Source organism: Fundulus heteroclitus, chromosome 19 (assembly GCF_011125445.2).
Source record: "Fundulus heteroclitus isolate FHET01 chromosome 19, MU-UCD_Fhet_4.1, whole genome shotgun sequence".
NCBI lineage: Eukaryota > Metazoa > Chordata > Actinopteri > Cyprinodontiformes > Fundulidae > Fundulus > Fundulus heteroclitus.
Genome location: NC_046379.1, coordinates 13,424,603 through 13,443,623, shown reverse-complemented (window position 1 = coordinate 13,443,623; position 19,021 = coordinate 13,424,603). Strand labels below are relative to the sequence as shown.

Below are 19,021 nucleotides of genomic sequence, written 5' to 3'. Positions count from 1 at the left end.
TAGATCTCAGTTAAATCGTTTTATTTTGACACTAAGTTTTTGTTAGCTTAATTTCATTAGCTGTTCCTCCATTATCTGTGAATATTAATGGAAAGATTGAACCTGTTTAATTTTTGAGGTAATTATTGCTTGCTGGATGACGTGAGTCTTCTTAGTGGGCTTCTGTTTGGAGTCCATGACTGAATGATGACTGAATATGGAATCCTAGTGACAACACAGGTGCGTATAAATCACTTTTCTTTCCCTCCACAGGTGCCCTCCATGGACTTCATGGCTATGAAGCGCTCACAGATGTATGGAATGACCAACAATCCGTACTCCACTCCTCAACAGCCGGGGGGCGGGAATTACCCCTCAGGCCAACCGTACGCATCACCTCCTCCACATCGATATCCAATGAGCATGCAGGGGAGGGGCCAAATGGGCATGAGTGGAATGCAATACCCTCAACAGCAGGTATGTCAAAGACCAAAAGGCCTCAAGTATGAATTGTGTGCATTAGGCATGGGCCGATTATTTGTATCAAGGTATACCAAGGCTGTCAGAAAGTTGGTTTGAAATTTCTGTAATGAGATGCCAGAGAAAGCTTTGGAGTTTATTCTCACTTCTAAGGCGGCAGAGACTGCCCCTTCCTCATCTGTTGCTCTACCTGTCTGTTCAAGGCCAGCTACTACACTTTTTTACCCCCAAGTTCGACTGATAGGAAGTATTTCCAGTTGTAAGAAACAAAGATAGGCTTTATGTGGAAACGAGAGCGCCAACTACTACTGCTAGTAGGACAGCCAACAACAATTCAGTTTACTTATATTTATATAGCACCAATTCATAGCACTTGTCTTCTCGTGACTTGCTACCTGAGCAGATAGCCTGACAAATCAACCAGGTAATATCAGCTTGTTGTGCTTGTGTTACTCTGTAAAACCAAACACTCTCAAAAACCTATAATGCAGCTATAGGATTAATTCCGGCCAATCATCACCTCAATTCTCACCCTCATATGGGTGATCAAAACATCGTTCCTTTAAGCCAGGCCAATAACAACCCTAACGACTCCTCGTTACAGAGGAGGGGACCAGTTTCGGTTCAATCTGCTGGCCTAATGCCTTTAACGACTGCCCATTACTAAGGGGTGGACCTGTTTCTGTTGAATTTGCATCTTATCTAAGCCATTACAAGGCCTTTGTTTGGACAGTAGTATAAAGCTTGGTACTCCACATTACTCCAGACTTTTTGAATTGAGAAAGCTTCCTGGAGAGGAAGCGAAACGTCTTCTACAACGTAAAACAAGTCCAATTGCTTTGTTTTTTTACTTTTTTTGGAATGACCATTACCTGGATGACTGAGAATCTTCACCGGCATCTGTAAAGAGTAGAACCAGAAAATAGTCAAATATTCTACGCAAAAACAACTTGAAGATGTTTACTAAATTTGCAGGTGTTAATGATTTATTTTACTTAAATCTATAAATCAAAATAACCTTTCTAAATTAAGTAATCGTGTTATTTTAGTGGCAACAGGAGTAATTGTTGCTTTTCTGTCTTAAATAAATGTTTTTTTTATGAGGTTAGACAGTTATTGTAAAATATTTTAGTGTAAATATGGTGAAACCATTTGATTTTTACAAAAGGTTATGATCTTAGGAAAATCGTGTTTGTAGTGCATTTCACCTTAAGTTCTGGTTGTTTATTTGGAGGTGTAGTCTAAAAGACCAGATAGCTTGTCTCACATCCTGGGGCGCTGCCGTGTCGCTCCTGTTCCCAGCTCAATTCCTGTGAAACTCCCACCTGGGCGTGATGACTCTGGTGGTTCACCTGTCTGCAGATGCATTGAAGCGTATTTAGTCTTTACTCTTGTATACCTTTAATTGCCTTTCTGTATACTTCTGCTTAAATCTGTATTTGTACATGCTTAATTGTTTAACACGTGTATCGTCCAACAGCATTGTCTCTCTGTGCAGCACAACGGGCCTGTAAGACAATGGTGCTTTTGTCTATTTTCTGAGTCTCCAGTAAATCAAATTTCCACAATAAGGGTTAGGTTGTGTACTTGTGATGAATTTGTGCAACTTGATTTTGGCTGAGACTGAAGTTGCGTGGTCAGTGTATGTGGATTAAAAACATAGCTTCATTAGTGCTGCTCAGAGGGGTAGTTTGCAGTCTTCCCCGCTGTCACTGCTTGCTATATTTAGCCCGACTGGGTCAGTTGGTCTGGACTTGGAGACCTCTCCCTGGGGCGACTGAGCTTCCACACAGAGCAAAGCTACAGAAACAGAAGGAGAGAAAAGCATATGAACTGACAGACTTCCTGTTTTGTCTAAAATTTTCCTAGACATCTGCAAATATGCAGCGCAGAAGAATACTGTTACACAATTTTTACCAATATGGTTCACAGTGGAGTTTTCTAAGGAAATCGCCGAAGGGTCAGAGATGGGATCAGTAACACAAAAGCATTGTTTTCCTTTTTAGCTTGTGAAAAGGGTTAGGTCAGAACTTTTTTAAGGAAGATTCTGTTTTTTTTTTTTTTTCTGTTTTAAAAAAAAAAGGTTTTAAGCAGTTAGTATCTTATGTGCAAACGATAACTTTCTTGGTGTATTAGTTTAGTTTAAATCCAGATTAGTTGGTCATGGAAGCTGAAGTTATCAGCTAGTCCAAGTGGGGCCAAGACCAAAAGAATGTACTGTAGAATCAAGAATCTTTATTGTCACCACATGTTACATGGTGAAATTAGTCTTTAGGGTCTGTTAAAGCTTGGTTCACATGACAGGAGTTTTAGCCCGATTTTTGCCCTGATCTCCCCTTCTGAGAGGCACTGATTATCAGTGTGTGTCTCTTAGGATTATCTTAACAGAATGTCCTGCCGCGTGTGGCGTTAAAAGCAATCGGGTCCGCTCAATGGAACATTGGGCCTGGTCCAACCGCAAATTTGACGATATTCAACATGTTGGATAGTCTTGCCCCGATATCCTAGCATGGTTTGTGTCCTCTGAAGACAAACACACATACTGCCTGTAGAATGTGACGTGTAGCCAATCAGAAAGCGAGGTGAGAGATTCCCAGAGAAAAACCCTGCCCCCCAACTCAATTCAATTAAATTTTATTTATATAGCGCCAATTCATGAAACATGTCATCTCGAGGCACTTTACAAAGTCAAATTCAATCAGATTATACAGCTTGGTCAAAAATTTCCTATATAAGGAAACCAGTTGATTGCATCAAAGTCCCGACAAGCAGCATTCACTCCTGAAGAAGCGTAGAGCTACAGGGAGAGTCGTCTGCATTGTCCATGTCTTTGCAGCAATCCCTCATACTGAGCAAGCCTGAAGCGACAGTGGAAAGAAAAACTCCCCATTAACGGGAAGGAAAAACCTCCAGCAGAACCAGGCTCAGTATGAACGGTCATCTGCCTCGACCGACTGGGGGTTACAGAAGACAGAGCAGAGACACAAGAAGACAGACAAAAGGCACAGAAGCACACATTGATCCAGTAATCTGTTCTACATTAGATGGTAATAGCGGGTGATCTGTCTTCCCTGGATGATGTCACAGCTCACAGAACACCAGACCAGGTGTACCTACTATGAAGAAAAAAGAGAGAGAGCAAAAAGTTAAAAGCTTAAATGACAACAGTCATTTCAATGTAATGCAATGCAAAACTGGAGAACAGTAGAAATCAGTAGAGTGAGAACTCGCCTCCATATCATAGTCCAGCAAGCGTACAGTTCCCCCATCACGTTGTTAGTTCTTTAACCAACACCTTTTCTTTTTATGTTTTCTTTCCTCTGTTAAAATCAGTCCACAAACCATTGAATCACCATTATTTTTCTTGGTCGTCCATGATTATTTACTCTGAACTCATGTTTGATCTTGAGAGGATTCGCAAGATTTCTCATCTGACATCTGAATGATCTTAAGTGAGCACGCCACACACTGTATGAACAAACCTGTTTTATACGATTTTTTTATCGTTACGTGTGCTGTCTCTCAGGCTTTGAAAACCGGCCAGATATTTTAAAATGTTGCCGTGTTAACCAGCTTTAAGACTCGTACCGAGTTTTGAAAGTCTGATATCAGTCCCTGGGGCTTCTACCAAAAAATATCAGAATGGTTGTAAGATATTAGGTCCTTATAACTTTTTACATAACATCTCTCTACAAAATTATGATCCCTTCCTTTGAACTGAGCTTGTTATTGCAAATGGGTCTCTCTGTTTCAAAAATTTAGTTTTGTACTGTATCGAAGCGACTGTTCTGGTAGGTGACTTTAATGCAGTCCCAACTCAGGCACTTCAAATCTCAGACTTCATTGCTTTAGGTCCAAACCCCCCTCTGACACATTTTTGTGATGACAACACGCTCCCAAAATGATCATTACTGAGCTCAATAAGGGGTTTCGAGTTATGAAATACACACAGTTGGGAGCGAGCGGGGGTGTATATGTGAAGACATGCTGTGCTCTGAGACTAATACCGGTGCACAAAGACGTACAGTCAGTCAGACACACACAGGAAAATACATCCCTGGTACTGTTTTGTGATGAAATCCTCTGGCGTATTTCATAGGGGAGACTGTGGTCGGGGTAGCAATCACTGCCTAGCGTTATGGAATGTAATTAGTTCAAATAGAATTAGTTGTTCACTCTGGCTATATCCATGGGAACTGTGCTTCTAAAGTTTCTAATTATCTGGCTCTGGCTTTAAAAGCAGCACCACCGCATTGCCTATCTGCAGCCGGTGAAATCTAGCTCGCGGTAATGAGTTTGGAGGAGGAGGTTTAATTCCACCCTCTCAGATGAGCGTAATGAGGCTCACCTACAGAAAAAGCGGTCAGGGGTCTGATCAGGCGGCAGAGGAGAGGTCCGGGAAATGAATGTTCCAAAATACCGCGTGCTGCAGAAAGCACAGTTCCTGAAGTGACTGTTAATTACTTGTCCAAGGACGCACTGAAATGCGGTTTAGGACCAACACAGCGGAAGCTGAATCCGAAAGGGGAACGACCGTCCGCCCTCACCCTGTTTCCTCAGCCTGGATGTTGTGAAACTTTCCCAAGATCAGCTGCAAATCCCGATCCCGGCTGCAGCTGCGTCGGCAAGGGAGATTGTGGGTGATGTAAGGCGCAGCGCACACTACCCCCCATGATGCATCACACTTCAGGGCTGAGACCCCAGCTTGTCACAGCCAGGCATGCTGAGTTGTTGCCAAGCAACGTGACGTCAACAAAGGCAAGCGTGTTTGTCTGTGATTTCCCTGGGACGGAGCCACTGTCTCTAAATCTGCGTGTATGTAAAGAATTTAACAGTGGAACAAAGGGCCTTATTTTACCGCCTTTCGGTGCTATGATTGAATCCTACGAGAATTAAGCCTGACTTATTTAAATTGAACCCTGCTTGGTAATATTTCATTCACTGGAGTGATTAAAAATGCATGCAGGCCTCACTTCTGTCATTTACACACACTTTGGGTCCTTACCACTAAGGACCAAGCTTTAGTTCACTTATGAACTCTTTTATTTCGCCTCATCACTGGACCAGTCAATGAGATGGATATAATCTGATAAATTGACCAAATTAAGTGAAGCTTAGCGTCCCAGTATTTATTCAACATCCCGGCATTATCTATTTTCTTTGTTTTCTTTCTCTCTTTGTTTTTTGGTTTAAAGAGCGCTATCATGATTATGATCAGGAGATTCATGGTTTGGCAAGTAGGCAGTACCTTCAATGCTTAGTTTTTAAAAGATCTCTGAAGACCTCCGTTGACATGCCCAAAAATTAATCAACTGGAGTACCATGCTATGAAAAATTATAATGGTTCAGGTGATGAAACCGATCCCAGTATCTGGCATACACAAAAAAATTTAAATTAGCTGCAGGTCTTTTGTTAAGGAAAAAAAACCCATCTAAATTAATCTAGCCATATGAGAATTTCAACACTAACTATGTGCTTGTGAAACATAATTTCTGTTGCGTAGTTGATATCATGACAACCAGAGCAAAAAATCTGTTGAATATCAGTAATAAAACAAAACAAAAAAAGATAACATCAGCACAGTTGAATGGCAAGGCAGGTGTTTTTTTGGGAACGTCAGGTCACATGAGAAAAGTGTCTGTGTGGGAAACTGGAATGAAGGTGAAAAGGGGAAAAAAAGTGTTGCCAATTCTGAGCGTAATTTCCTGTGATGTCAGCGTTGGCAGACGGAGAGGAAAAGGCATTTGAAGGAAACATTAGTGTTTGATGTGAAAGGGAAGGGAGGGGAGGGAGGAGTGATGGAGGGGGAGAAAGAGGGAGAAGAAAGATATCCTGGGAAATAGTTGAGAGGGAGAAAGGGAAGAAAGGAGGAGTGTGTGTTTGCGTGCGTGCGTGCGTGTGGGTGGGTGTGTGTGGAGGAGGAGGGTGAATGTGTCAACCAATCAGGCAGAAACCATTACCAGTGTTGGATGTTTGTTCCTTACACGCTGGGCCAACTTAATAGAAGCCAAGCATTTAAAGTCAAGTGGAAATGCAGCCGACCTGCCGCTTGTTCACTACACACACCTAGAAGAACACAACACCTCTTCAACTCTCCAAAAGATCGTAGCATCCCTCAAGGCTTTGCGTAGCTTTGATTAAACCGTTTTCGTTTGTCTTTGTCAAAAACCCATCAGCAAAGAGAAGCCAAAAAAAATGTATGCATCGGTATTGTTTAAAATGTACTTTAGTTTAAAATCAAAACCATCCATCTCGTTTTATGTAGGTCCCCTTTTTGCAACTAAAACATCTGACTGGTGGGACGAAAGATAAAGAATATGTGCAAATGTCCTGTGCTAGCATGTCAAAACTGGAAATTATGGGTTAAAATCTCTATGGAGTTATAGTTTTTTCTGAGTTTGCATGTTTGATGAAAACATCCGACTCCTTGTTTTGTCCTGTGAATCAGTGCATTTTTGTAACAACCATTGTTGGGGATTTTGTGGAACATCAAATCCTTTCACGTCTTTGAAGTTATGTGTTTCACTGTTGATGTGGTCCCCGTTTAAATAGTGTGTGTGTTGGATCAAGGGTGTGAATGTTTCCAACGATGGCAGAACTGGGCACATTACTTTAGCTGTCAGCTCCCCATGGCTGTCTTTTCCCCCATGTTTAAAGAATAACTGACCATCTGAGAAGGAAATCTCAATACTCAAAAAATACTAACAACTGGTCATATTATTATTAGCTGAATTATTGAGAAAATAGGTCATGCTGCCAGTTTCACTTTCAGTTTCAAGCATCCAACAGGTTGAGGCGACTGAGTCTGCATCACGGCAGACAAAGTATTTGCAAAGTGCGGCCTTGGATTAGATTGTAGTATTATTATTGGGTAATTGCTGGGATTTTCCAGTATCAGTTGTGTGAATGCTGTACCAGCTGCACTAATGTGTGTTATGCATGGCATGTAAGAGATACGGCGCTCATGTTAATAAAATATTTCCCTTTATAGTCCCACAGAGGTGAAATCTGTCTCTGCGTTTAACCCATCCCTTAGGGAGCAGTGGTCTGCCACGCAGTGCCGCCAGGGGAGCAATCTGAGGCCAAGGGTCTTACTGAGGGACCCATAGGCAGTCTGCGGGGATCGAACTATTTATGATAAGCTATTTATTATGACTCAAACTTGGTATCTATGTGATTTCACTCAGCTGTTTTAGTGTTATTGTCTTGTTTCATCTGCCTGAAGTTCGGTGTATTTATTTTGATTTCTTTTTTTGTAGGCAGAAAGGTCCTTTTATTTATTCAAACTTGAATAATAATTAAGTTAAATCAGGTATCAGTCCAACATTTTTTTCACATTTATTACTTTACTGTCCAAAATTAGAGCAGCTTAGGGCCACTAATAAACAATTGTAAACGCTTCTTTTTTACTTTAAGTTGAAGGCAATTTGAGTAAAAGGGATTTGCGCGTCACCAATTCTTCTGCCCCTTTGACCTTTTCTCAAAATTATCTTTGGACATTTAAACAGCAAGTTTGGGAATCCCATAGCCAACCAATAGCAAACCATTGTTCTACAACATTCTAAGCTGTACTACTTTTATTGTCAGGGGGTCATAATGTTATGCTTGACTTGTGCATGTCGGTTAGGGTTTTTTTTTTTTTTTCAGCTGGCCAGCAGCTGTGTACATTCCTGAACAATAAGCATTCAAAGATGGGTCTTCTTTCTTCTTTATTTGCTTCATGTGTCAAAACATCTTTGACTGCTTCAGATGTTTTGCATGAAAGTCTGCACAAATGTGAGTCAACCATCAACTGTGCTTTTTGTTTCTTTACATACACAGACTCTGTGTGAAGTAGCTTTGGTGCAAATTGGATGGTTCAACAGCTATTTCAATCTGAAAAACTCACACAGAAAGAAAAGGCAATTAGAAGAATTTTATTGATACAATATTTTAAGAGTTTGGCGCTCAGACCTCGGCAGGAAAAATTCACGCTGAATTATACTTGAATATGCATTAGCAGGCGTATGAGAATAGGGATATTTCCCCCCGGGTCTGAAACTGGTGGTGGAGTGGAGATAAGCAAAGTTTGTTCAGTCCATATGATGATCTGTTTGAGCTTGATGTCCAACTTGATAAACACAGGTTTGCATGAACTGTCCATGATGAGCAAGCATGAAGCGACTGTGGAGAGAAAAACTCCCCCTTGGGAAGAAACCTCTGGCAGAACCAGGCTCAGCATGGCGGTCTTCTGCCGGACCGTTTAATGAGTGGCTGGGAATTCCATGAGAGTCCAGCAGGAATTACACTCTGATAGGAACGAGGTTGAAGGAGCACCGTAGGAAAGCCAGGCGAAGCTTGGTACGATGGTGGAGAAGGGGATGGAGGTGGGTGGAAACCGGTCGAGTCCAAACCGGACACGCGCAGCCACTGCTTGCTCGCTGAGGACAAGGCCGAGATGAGGATGTGGAGTTCTTTTTAAGATGAACCCAGGATGCTGATTGGCTTTGAGGAGGAGTTCAAAGCTGATTGGCTTGCGTTGGAGGCGGATGAGTCCCTGATTGATGGAGGTAGGCAATAGTGTTTCTTCAGTCTGAATTTTCGCTAAAGCTGCATTTCAATCTGAAAAACTCACACAGAAAGAAAAGGCAATTAGAAGAATTTATTGATACAATATTTTAAGAGTTTGGCGCTCAGACCTCGGCAGGAAAAATTCACGCTGAATTATACTTGAATATGCATTAGCAGGCGTATGAGAATAGGGATATTTCCCCCCAAAAATTGCCGAGGTCGAGGCCGATGCGTCTGCATGGTTGAAAGACAATGAGACTTGGATTAAACTAAAAACAGAGACAAGTGGGGATGAGCTATAGAGGAAAAGTGCTGCGAAGGCTTACCAAACAGGGCCGGTTGCCGCGAAGGCCTACCAAAGTTGAGTGAGATGAATGGGGAGATGAGGTGAGGTGTATGGTAAAGTGCATGAATAGAGATGGTCGGTCACGGGATGATACTTGGAACTGAAAGGCTTGCAAAGGGGAATGTCTGAAGCGAAATACGATATTAGTGCAATGGTTCTTGCGCTTGCCAAAAGCAGGCTGAGAGATGATTTGGAGTTGCTGTTTAAGGTGAACACTGGATGATTGGGCTTCGAGGAGGTGTGGCTTGAAGCAAATGCTCCATCGGAGGCGGACAAGCCTCTGATTGAATGGAAGTAAGCAAGAGTTCTTCGGTTGTATTTCCGCTTTAGCATCATTTCAAACTAAAGACTCACAAAGAGAGAAAAGCGATAGGAATTTATTGATACAATAGTTTAAACTTTGGCGCTCGGACCTCGGCAGGAACATAAACGGTGATTTATACTTTAACGTAGATAAGCAGATGTATGAGAATAGGAAAATTACCCCCCAAAAATGCCGAGGTCCAGCAAGTTCAGAAGGCAGAGAGAAGGATGAGTAAAGAAGGAGAAAATATGTGAAAGCTTAGCAAAGAGGGCCATTGCTGCAAAGGCTTACCAGGATTAAACAAGATGAATGGAAAGATGAGGTGAGGTTGATGGAGAGGTGGAAAGTGATTTTATTGGTCAGTTTTGGGCTGATGCACGTGATGAATGAATAATCATGGCAGGGAGCAAGGCGGGCAGCATGCAGGGGACATGGCAGGGAACACACAGGAGCATGGCCGGAAATATGGCAGGGAACACACAGGAGCATGGCAGAGAACGCAGGTGGTATGGCAGAGAACGCAGGTGGTATGGCAGAGAACGCAGGGAGCTTGGCAGAGAACGCAGGGAGCTTGGCAGAGAACGCAGGGAGTATGGCAGAGAACGCAGGGAGTATGGCAGAGAACGCAGGGAACACACAGGGAGCATGGCAGAGAACGCAGGGAGTATGGCAGAGAACGCATGGCTGAGAACGCAGGGAGTATGGCAGAGAACGCATGGCAGAGAACGCATGGCTGAGAACGCATGGCTGAGAACGCATGGCTGAGAACGCAGGGAACACGCAAGGAGCATGGCAGAGAACGTAGGGAGCATAGAAGGAAACATGGCAGGGAGCATAGAAGGAAACATGGCAGGGAGCATAGAAGGAAACATGGCAGGGAGCATAGAAGGAAACATGGCAGGGAGCATAGAAGGAAACATGGCAGGGAGCATAGAAGGAAACACGGCAAGGAGCATAGAAGGAAACACGGCAAGGAGCATAGAAGGAAACACGGCAAGGAGCATAGAAGGAAACACGGCAAGGAGCATAGAAGGAAACACGGCAAGGAGCATAGAAGGAAACACGGCAAGAAGCATAGAAGGAAACACGGCAAGAAGCATAGAAGGAAACACGGCAAGAAGCATGGAACGAAACACAGGGCAGGCCGCATGGAACGAAACACATGGCAGGGCAGGCCGCATGGAACGAAACACATGGCAGGGCAGGCCGCATGGCAGGGAGGAGGGCGTTGCAGGGAGCGTAGAAGGAAACATGGCAAGGAGCATAGAAGGAAACACATGGCTAGGAGCATAGAAGGAAACACATGGCAAGGAGCATAGAAGGAAACACATGGCTAGGAGCATTGAAGGAAACACATGGCTAGGAGCATTGAAGGAAACACATGGCTAGGAGCATTGAAGGAAACACATGGCTAGGAGCATTGAAGGAAACACATGGCAAGGCAGGCCGCGTTGCAGGGAGCGTAGAAGGAAACACGGCAAGGAGCGTAGAAGGAAACACGGCAAGGAGCGTAGAAGGAAACACGGCAAGGAGCGTAGAAGGAAACACGGCAAGGAGCGTAGAAGGAAACACGGCAAGGAGCGTAGAAGGAAACACGGCAGGGAGCGTAGAAGGAAACACGGCAGGGAGCGTAGAAGGAAACACGGCAGGGAGCGTAGAAGGAAACACGGCAGGGAGCGTAGAAGGAAACACGGCAAGGAGCATAGAAGGAAACATGGCAGAGTATGGCAGGGAAGGCCGCATGGCAGGGAGCATGGCAGGGAACACACAGGGAGCACACTGGGAGCATGCAGGAAGCATGCAAGGAGTATGCAAGGAACGTAGTGGGGAACATGGCAGGGAACATGAATAAATGAATGACCATGAAAGAATGAACAGAACAACAGGATGCCTGCATGGCGGGACGCCTGGATGACAGAATAAATAACAGAGGATGCTTAGGGATGATGCACATAAATGAATGAGTGACCAAGAGGGAATGAACAGGACAGGACGCGGGCTTAATGAGACTTGAATGAGATTGAATCCACCACCAGTATTCGTAGTTAGATTACCTTTAAGATGAGCATTAGGCGGCTAAGATGAAAAGTAAGAGCAGATATGTGAGGCATGCTGATGATAGCCATCACCTACGATTGGGCTCCACAAGCGTCTGCTGTTGCGCAGCTCACATCCTGAAATAACTCTAGATGAAAGGTCACAAGATTAACGATTTCTTTGACAATTTCACGAATCTGCAAACCAACTGTTTTTAGAATCCTCCAAAACTTACGGATGCACATCCGTAAAATTTAACGCATCTACAGACAAAATACATTATAGAAAGTGTGTTCCAAATCCGGACGGGAAGCATGCCAGACCAGAAGGAAAGTTCAGAACAGCAACTCTTAACCAGAGTATCCTGTTCTAGGAGGGAAGGAAACGGAATTAGTGAGCTCAAGCTGCCTGGAAATAAAAACGTGACTCTTGAAATGATGCACCTGCGAGATTGAGGTGACCGAGCGAGGAGAGCAGCTGACGCTCAGAAATAACTGATATAAGAATGAAACTGATATCCAGAATTCGAGAGCTTGTCTGCAGGCAAAAGCCATCATGGAACTAGGTTAAGATCAATACGTAGAACTCAATGCAGGCTGACAGGTTTAGTTTGAGAAAATAACTGGGAATAGTGAAAAGAATATCTATAAGAAGAAAACATCCAGAAAATGAAGGACCATTAAACACGGTTAACACTTCTTAAGACATAATCGATAATGTTTGCTTAGCTCATAAATACGTAGAGTGCTAAACGCATACCAAATGCTGTTATGAATCGATTAGCTATTTAGCTTATTCCATGTCATTTGGATGAATTTAATAATTTAATTCAGATTCTGCACTGCATCCTGCTGACTGATGATCTCGTTGCTTAGTAGCTTTAGTTAGCCTCACAACTGCAGAGAGGATCCGTAATTGAAAATAGTATCAACCAGACAACAGCACCTTCAGTGATGCTCTCCGGTTATTCATCTTGAATGAATCCTTGAACCTAAAAGAAGAAATAGACAATCCCTAAATACATGAGCAAGTTGCTGTTAAAGATCGCCCAATACTCAAACCATCCCCCACAGCCATCCGTACGTAGGGTCCCAGCTGACATTCAGATAATACCTACTAACTAAACCTTAAATAACTTTAACATGTATCATTTCACAACACCTGAATAATTGATTGGCAAAACATTGAAATGACAAGAGTGACAGAAGTGGCCTGGTCAGCATAAATGAGAAGTCTGAACCCAATACAGACCAGTCCAAGCGGATGCCAAATTGCACCAGAGTTGCAGCGGTTTAATAACGATTGGTATCAATTGCTGAATTTTAAAATGCACTTCATACTCCAACCAGTAGGTGGCAGCAATGCCACCACAAGCCCGGTGGCTACCGGCAACACCAGAAGAAGAAGAAAACGAAAACAAACATGGGTGAATACATATTACCTGAGCTGGCTCCGAACGCATTAGCGAGTGAATGAGAGAGTAGATCCGGCTGAAAAGATGCGGCCGGGACGAGCGGCAAGGTGGCGCCGCAAAGCCGATGAAAACTAGAGGAGGTCCCGGATGAGTCGGCGGATCCGCGAACCAAGAGCCTGCCCCACGGGATCAGTTTGAGAAAGACCCCGGCGCGCTATGAAGCGAAGCTGACCGGAACTTAGGCAGAGTTGCGACGCGTCTGCGTTGCTTGCGAGTTCTTTGCGCCAGGAACCGGAGCTGACGAAAACAGAGGTTGGAAAGGAAGATGTGCAGCTAGACGGTATTCCTATGGCAGGAGGATTTCAGGATAAGTTATTGTCTCTTGAAACCGGTCGAGTCCAAACCGGACACGCGCAGCCACTGCTTGCTCGCTGAGGACAAGGCCGAGATGAGCATGTGGAGTTCTTTTTAAGATGAACCCAGGATGCTGATTGGCTTTGAGGAGGAGTTCAAAGCTGATTGGCTTGCGTTGGAGGCGGATGAGTCCCTGATTGATGGAGGTAGGCAATAGTGTTTCTTCAGTCTGAATTTTCGCTAAAGCTGCATGTTAATTACATATCTCACATTGCGGTATAGTAACACGAAATGTCTTTTATTCATAACACCTTTGTGTTTTTTTTCTAAAACTTTAAGCCTCTGCTCTAAAATAAGGCCTATCACAAATTCTACTGCTGGTAATCAAATAATGCATATAAGCCAATGTATTTTTAGTCCAGTCCTGTCATGATCGGTTTCAGCCATGTGTTTAATTGTAAAAAAGAAACACCAGGAATTAGAAAATAGCTGCAAAGCTTTGATTTCTCCAGTCCATCTGGGACTCTTAATTAACATTTTATTAAAATCCAAAGTGCTAAAAGGTGAGCTGCCGTCACCTGAACAGACACAGACAGCTACACCATCAGTTCTTTGGCAAATATTCAGTATTTTCTCCACAGGTGATTAATTAGAGTGATTGAGATCTAGGCCAATCTGAATTGAGGGCATAACTGCTGTTATAATTGTTCATGGATTAGAGGACTGCAATCATGCACTATGTTATCTCTTAATAGTAATGCTGTATTCTTGGTTCTCCTTCAGTTTACTGACAAAAGAAATAAAGAAAGAGAGAACAAAAGCAATACTTGTAAGGAAGTTGGGGGAATATATTAATATTCTTTTTAATTTTCACTTTATCGAGTGTCTTCTGCCTCAGTTTGTGTGACATGCAAATCTGCCTTTTAAAAGTAAAAACAGCAATTTAGAGTCCACATGTAACACAACTTTGAACAGTATGTCAAAGGTCCAGTTCTCTGAAACAGATGAAAATAAGGAGTTAACAGGTAAAAATGTTTTTATTTCTGCATTTTCTTACATTTCTGTTACAAATCTTTTACTGTCTTTGAAGTCAGTTAGCAGTTAAATTAAAAAAAAAGTTATTTATTAAATGTTTTGTTAAGTTAAATAATTGTTAGTTAAGAAAGATTTAGGGAACATCAACTTTGGCGTACAGTACCCGGCACATTTAATAGCACCAATGTAAAAAAACTGTGTAATCAGTTATTTTATTATAGAAGCAAAACATTTTTTTAAGGAAAAAATCTAACCTTTAATTACAGTTTAGCTATTCAGTGGAGAAATAATCCCACAATTATTTTTTTTTTTCGATATAACATCAAACAACTACTTCCACCCCAAAGACTTCAAATAGATCGATGACCCGGATAACTGACAATTTGGACAGGCATTTAATACAAAATGTTTTTTTCTAGTGTTTTTTTTGGGGGGGAAAAGTGTGAAGTAAATATATGTATATATGTATATATGGATATATGGACTGAATAGAAAAGCATGCAACGCTTGTCAGATTTTTATTGGTTGAAATTTTGAAAACCATTTCTCTTTTTCCTTCCGCTTTACAGTTATGCACTTGTTTTTGTGGGTCTGTCACATAAATCCAACTAAAATGCAATGAAAAATGTTGTTGTAATGTGGCAAAACGTGAAAAACAGTAGAGGCCCAATTCTATGAACCCTTTTTTTCCAAACAGAAAGACAAAAGAACGTTATCTTTAAGAAAGACTGATGTTTGGTTGAAATCTAAATATCAGGAAATGGCTATGAGAAAAATCTACTTTCTTCAACTTCTCTATATGTGCAGACCGAGTTATAATCAAAAACTTTAAAACAACTGGAATCTGTGACAGACAGACATTAGCGCTAACCTAAACCTAAGATAATCCTGCCCCATACACAATCTTGGAGATTTTGAGAGCTAAAATCTTTTTACACACCTTGAATGAAACATTGTATCCTGTACAAGCAAGATGGACTTGCACTGTGGTTATATTCAGACAAAAGGCCTTGAAACTCCTTGTGTGACCAGATCTCATCTTGTTGGCTATTGAGCCTGAAGAGCTAGATGGTCAATTTATAACATTGTTTAAAGGGGGTAGGGGGGGAGAGGTGGGGTGGTGGGGGTACTTGAAAGCACTTAGGGGCCCGGGTGGTGGGGTTGCCGCTGGGGTTAATGCAGCCTGCATTGCTTGCTCTGACGGATGACTGGGAAGCCCCAATAAATCAGCTTCTCTGCCAGGAAAGATGGAGGTAGAGGAGGGGTAGGGGCAGCAAAGTGGACCACTCCAGCCTCTTCTCACACCTCTTCTGACACACTTTCTTTCATGTGCCCTTTTCACTGCTACAACTTATTCTAACTCATGGTACACACCAACTACACAGAGGTTTGGGTGAAAGCTGATACAGTGTTGTGTGAAAAGACAACAGGGTAGAAGAAACGTGGGATGATGATGGTGTAACAGTGATTAATTAAAGGTTCCTCTCTGGCTGCAGAATAGATGAAGTTTCATGATCAATTAATTAGCGAGCTAGCCTTACGCACGTCAATGACTCTAATAGCCAGCTCTCATTTGTAACTTTTATTACTTTACGGCTTTGTGGTGGCCCTCAGCCAATCAAACACAACGCAGGGCCTATTCACTGTGGCCATTAACTGGAAAAAAGGGAAGACCCCCCAACCATCATTCATATACTGGTTTAAGTGATGCTATCAATTATAAAGCATAGAGAGCATGACAAAACACTCAGAGGGATAAGGATTAATAAATTGCTTGTTCTCTCTTTGCATGTTGAGGAAATTATATGTTAAAGTAAAGTTATACATGGATGGTGTTCCTTGTAGCAGATATTTTACAAATGCTGCCGTCATATATTCCTGATGCATTAGGTCCATAACTGTGAGCTCCATCATTATTGCTAAGAGATGGGCTTTAAGGTTGCAATTTAATGTAATTTATGGTTGAATTCAGGTAAGAGATGCAAAACGTCACAAACTGTGTGTTTTTCAAAGATCAGGACTCAGCTCTTTGTATTTGTGGTGCTCTATACGGGCCTGTTTGATAAGATAAAAGCACCCAGAGATGAAAGTGGAGCGAAACGAAGGGAGCAAAGAAAAGAGAGGAAAAAAAGAGAGATGCTTTGCATCATTTTTGAGTTAGAAAGGGATTAGTCGCTGCTCTAATTGGCTTGCAAAGAATTCTTCTCAGTTTATACAAAAAAATATATATATATATAAATATTTATATATATATATATATATATATATATATATATATATATATATATATATATATATATATATATATATATATATATATATATATATATATAACATGGGGAAGTCAATATTTCTTTGTAATCGTAAACTTCACCAAACATCTTAAACTTCATTGTTAACATCATTAACATGGTTTTAAAAGGCTTTTATCCATTGTATTTTTAGAAACCTATTGGTGAAGAAATGTTTTGCCCCCGTTGCATATTTTGTACATGTATTGGATCGGACATAGTAAAATCTACAGTCTGGTAGTGCATTAGGGCAGAGTAGTTATTTTTTGCTGCGAAATCTTCTGTTTCTTTTTTTGTTTTACCACACTTAAATATTGCGTGACCATCTTGAGCTAAACGTTCAGTGCTCTGTGCAGTCTGAGTCCCCCAGGTGAAGAAATAATTATCAGCAGAAGCAAACAGAAAATAGAGCTGTTTCCCCTGCTGACCTTAGCATGTGGAGAGGAGTGAATCTTCTTCATTGCAGATTAAGCGTTTGCATGAGTGAGTCAGTGCTGCAACACGTCTATAGAACAGAAGTAAACTTCTTAACAGTGTGGCATGTTGCACATATAAATTACATTTTTAAGTGGATCGTTTACGTTTTTTTTTTTTTATTGAATATCTTTTACTGAATAGCCTGGCTGGCTAACATTACTAAAACCACAGTTTCATATAGGATATGTAAAATTGTACTTTAGCACTTTAGAAAAACTGAGCGCCATTCTAGTTGCCTCCAATTTAAGCCTGTTGGCTGTTGGCATTTTGCATTAAGATATCAAAAGCCTGTCAACATTTTGAAATCCAGCATATCCAATGATCTACAGGGGTTGATCGCTCAAGTGGATAAAACAAGGGACCTTTTCTACACTTTGTTCAGCCTTTCTGTCATCTACGAAAAGTTTTGCTTCCTCTTGCTCTCTCGCTGCATGAATAAACCATAGTCATGTCATAGAAATGTTTTTTTTAAATGCCTTCTTGAATCTTTTGTCCTTGCACTCTGTTTGTTTCTAAATCCCTAACTAAAACTTAAAATATCAAACTTTAAGTCCTCTCCCTTTATTAACATTTCCCACACCAAAGATGGGTGTTGTCGGTGCGACCTTGTAGAGTTTGGACTTTATGACCAACTGGTCACCGGCCATTGCCTATCAGGCTGAAAATCACCCGTGGAAAATCACCCGCGGGGAAAAGCTCCAAATGAATAGTTCCCCTCAAATAATAATTTTTGTCAAGTAATAATAACAGGCTATACCTCGGTGCTTTTAACCTGTGAACCCTGTGGTCAGGCCCATCACCAGCCACTGTTTCATCTGTAACACCGAGCTTAGCAGTTCACAGGTCACTGTCGTCCATCAAAGACCGCAGCATCTCAGCACATCAGCATCCACCTGGAGACAGCTTCACAGCAGGAGACCTAAAATTCAGAAACAGAATCTCTTGAACTAACGGTGGCTGCTGATGGTGTGAAAGTATGCTCTAACACCACCACCCCCATTCCCCCACTAACCTTTCCTTGCTTAGATGGAATTGACAAGACTCCTACACAACCTGGAGCTTGTCATCGCAGCGAGAGGTAAAAAAAAAAAGAAAAAGAAACGAGCCGAGCTGCGGCGCGCAGAAATGACTGATCTGATAGATGTTTGAGAGCTCCATTGTGATGTTTACATGTGTCGCAAGTCCTCTTTGCTCGGTAATGATGATTGTTTTCTATCTGTTAAGAGTGGATGTGGTTTATTTTAGATTCCCGTATAAAAAAAAATCTTCTATGATCACTAAGAGAGTATGAGTTCAGATATTTTAAGGGATCGGTTGTTTGTATTGAGTATAGGCAGCTGGACCGTTTTCCCACTATTTTTTTTACTCCACCATAACCATTTTGACCTCGTCCACGAATTACATCTGCCTCTCTTTTTATTCTTCTTGTTGCCTTTCTTTCTCCATTTCCTCTCTCTCTCCCTCTCTCTCTATCTTCTGTCTTGCTTGGCCTCAGATTGGGGTCAGGAGTTTAGTAGGGGAAAAAAAAAAACATTAAGAGCTGGTGGCACAGAGCCCAGAGCCACTCACGAAAATAAAGAAAAAACAAATATAAATCGCTTTTCACACACACATTACGGAGCACATTAACCTTTTCTGTTTCTGCAAATGTCTCCATCATGGCTCAGTTTGGAACAGCAGCAACAAGAAGCCACTTTAAGTTTCATCAGCTCATGCAGACAGAAATTGAGAGTAAGAGAAAGGGAAAATAGTT

The 19,021-nt window shown here is 41.9% G+C and overlaps 1 protein-coding gene across 4 annotated transcripts in view; it reads left to right on the top strand.

Moving 5' to 3' along the window:
- LOC105925919 (AT-rich interactive domain-containing protein 1B) overlaps positions 1-19,021 on the top strand; it is a 259,649-nt gene that overhangs the window by 38,738 nt on the left and 201,890 nt on the right. For all 4 annotated transcript variants that reach the window (XM_036150964.1, XM_036150965.1, XM_036150962.1 and 1 more), the window contains exon 2: positions 253-456. In XM_036150964.1, the coding sequence (XP_036006857.1) occupies positions 253-456 (204 nt within the window). The remainder of the gene's footprint in view (positions 1-252; positions 457-19,021) is intronic.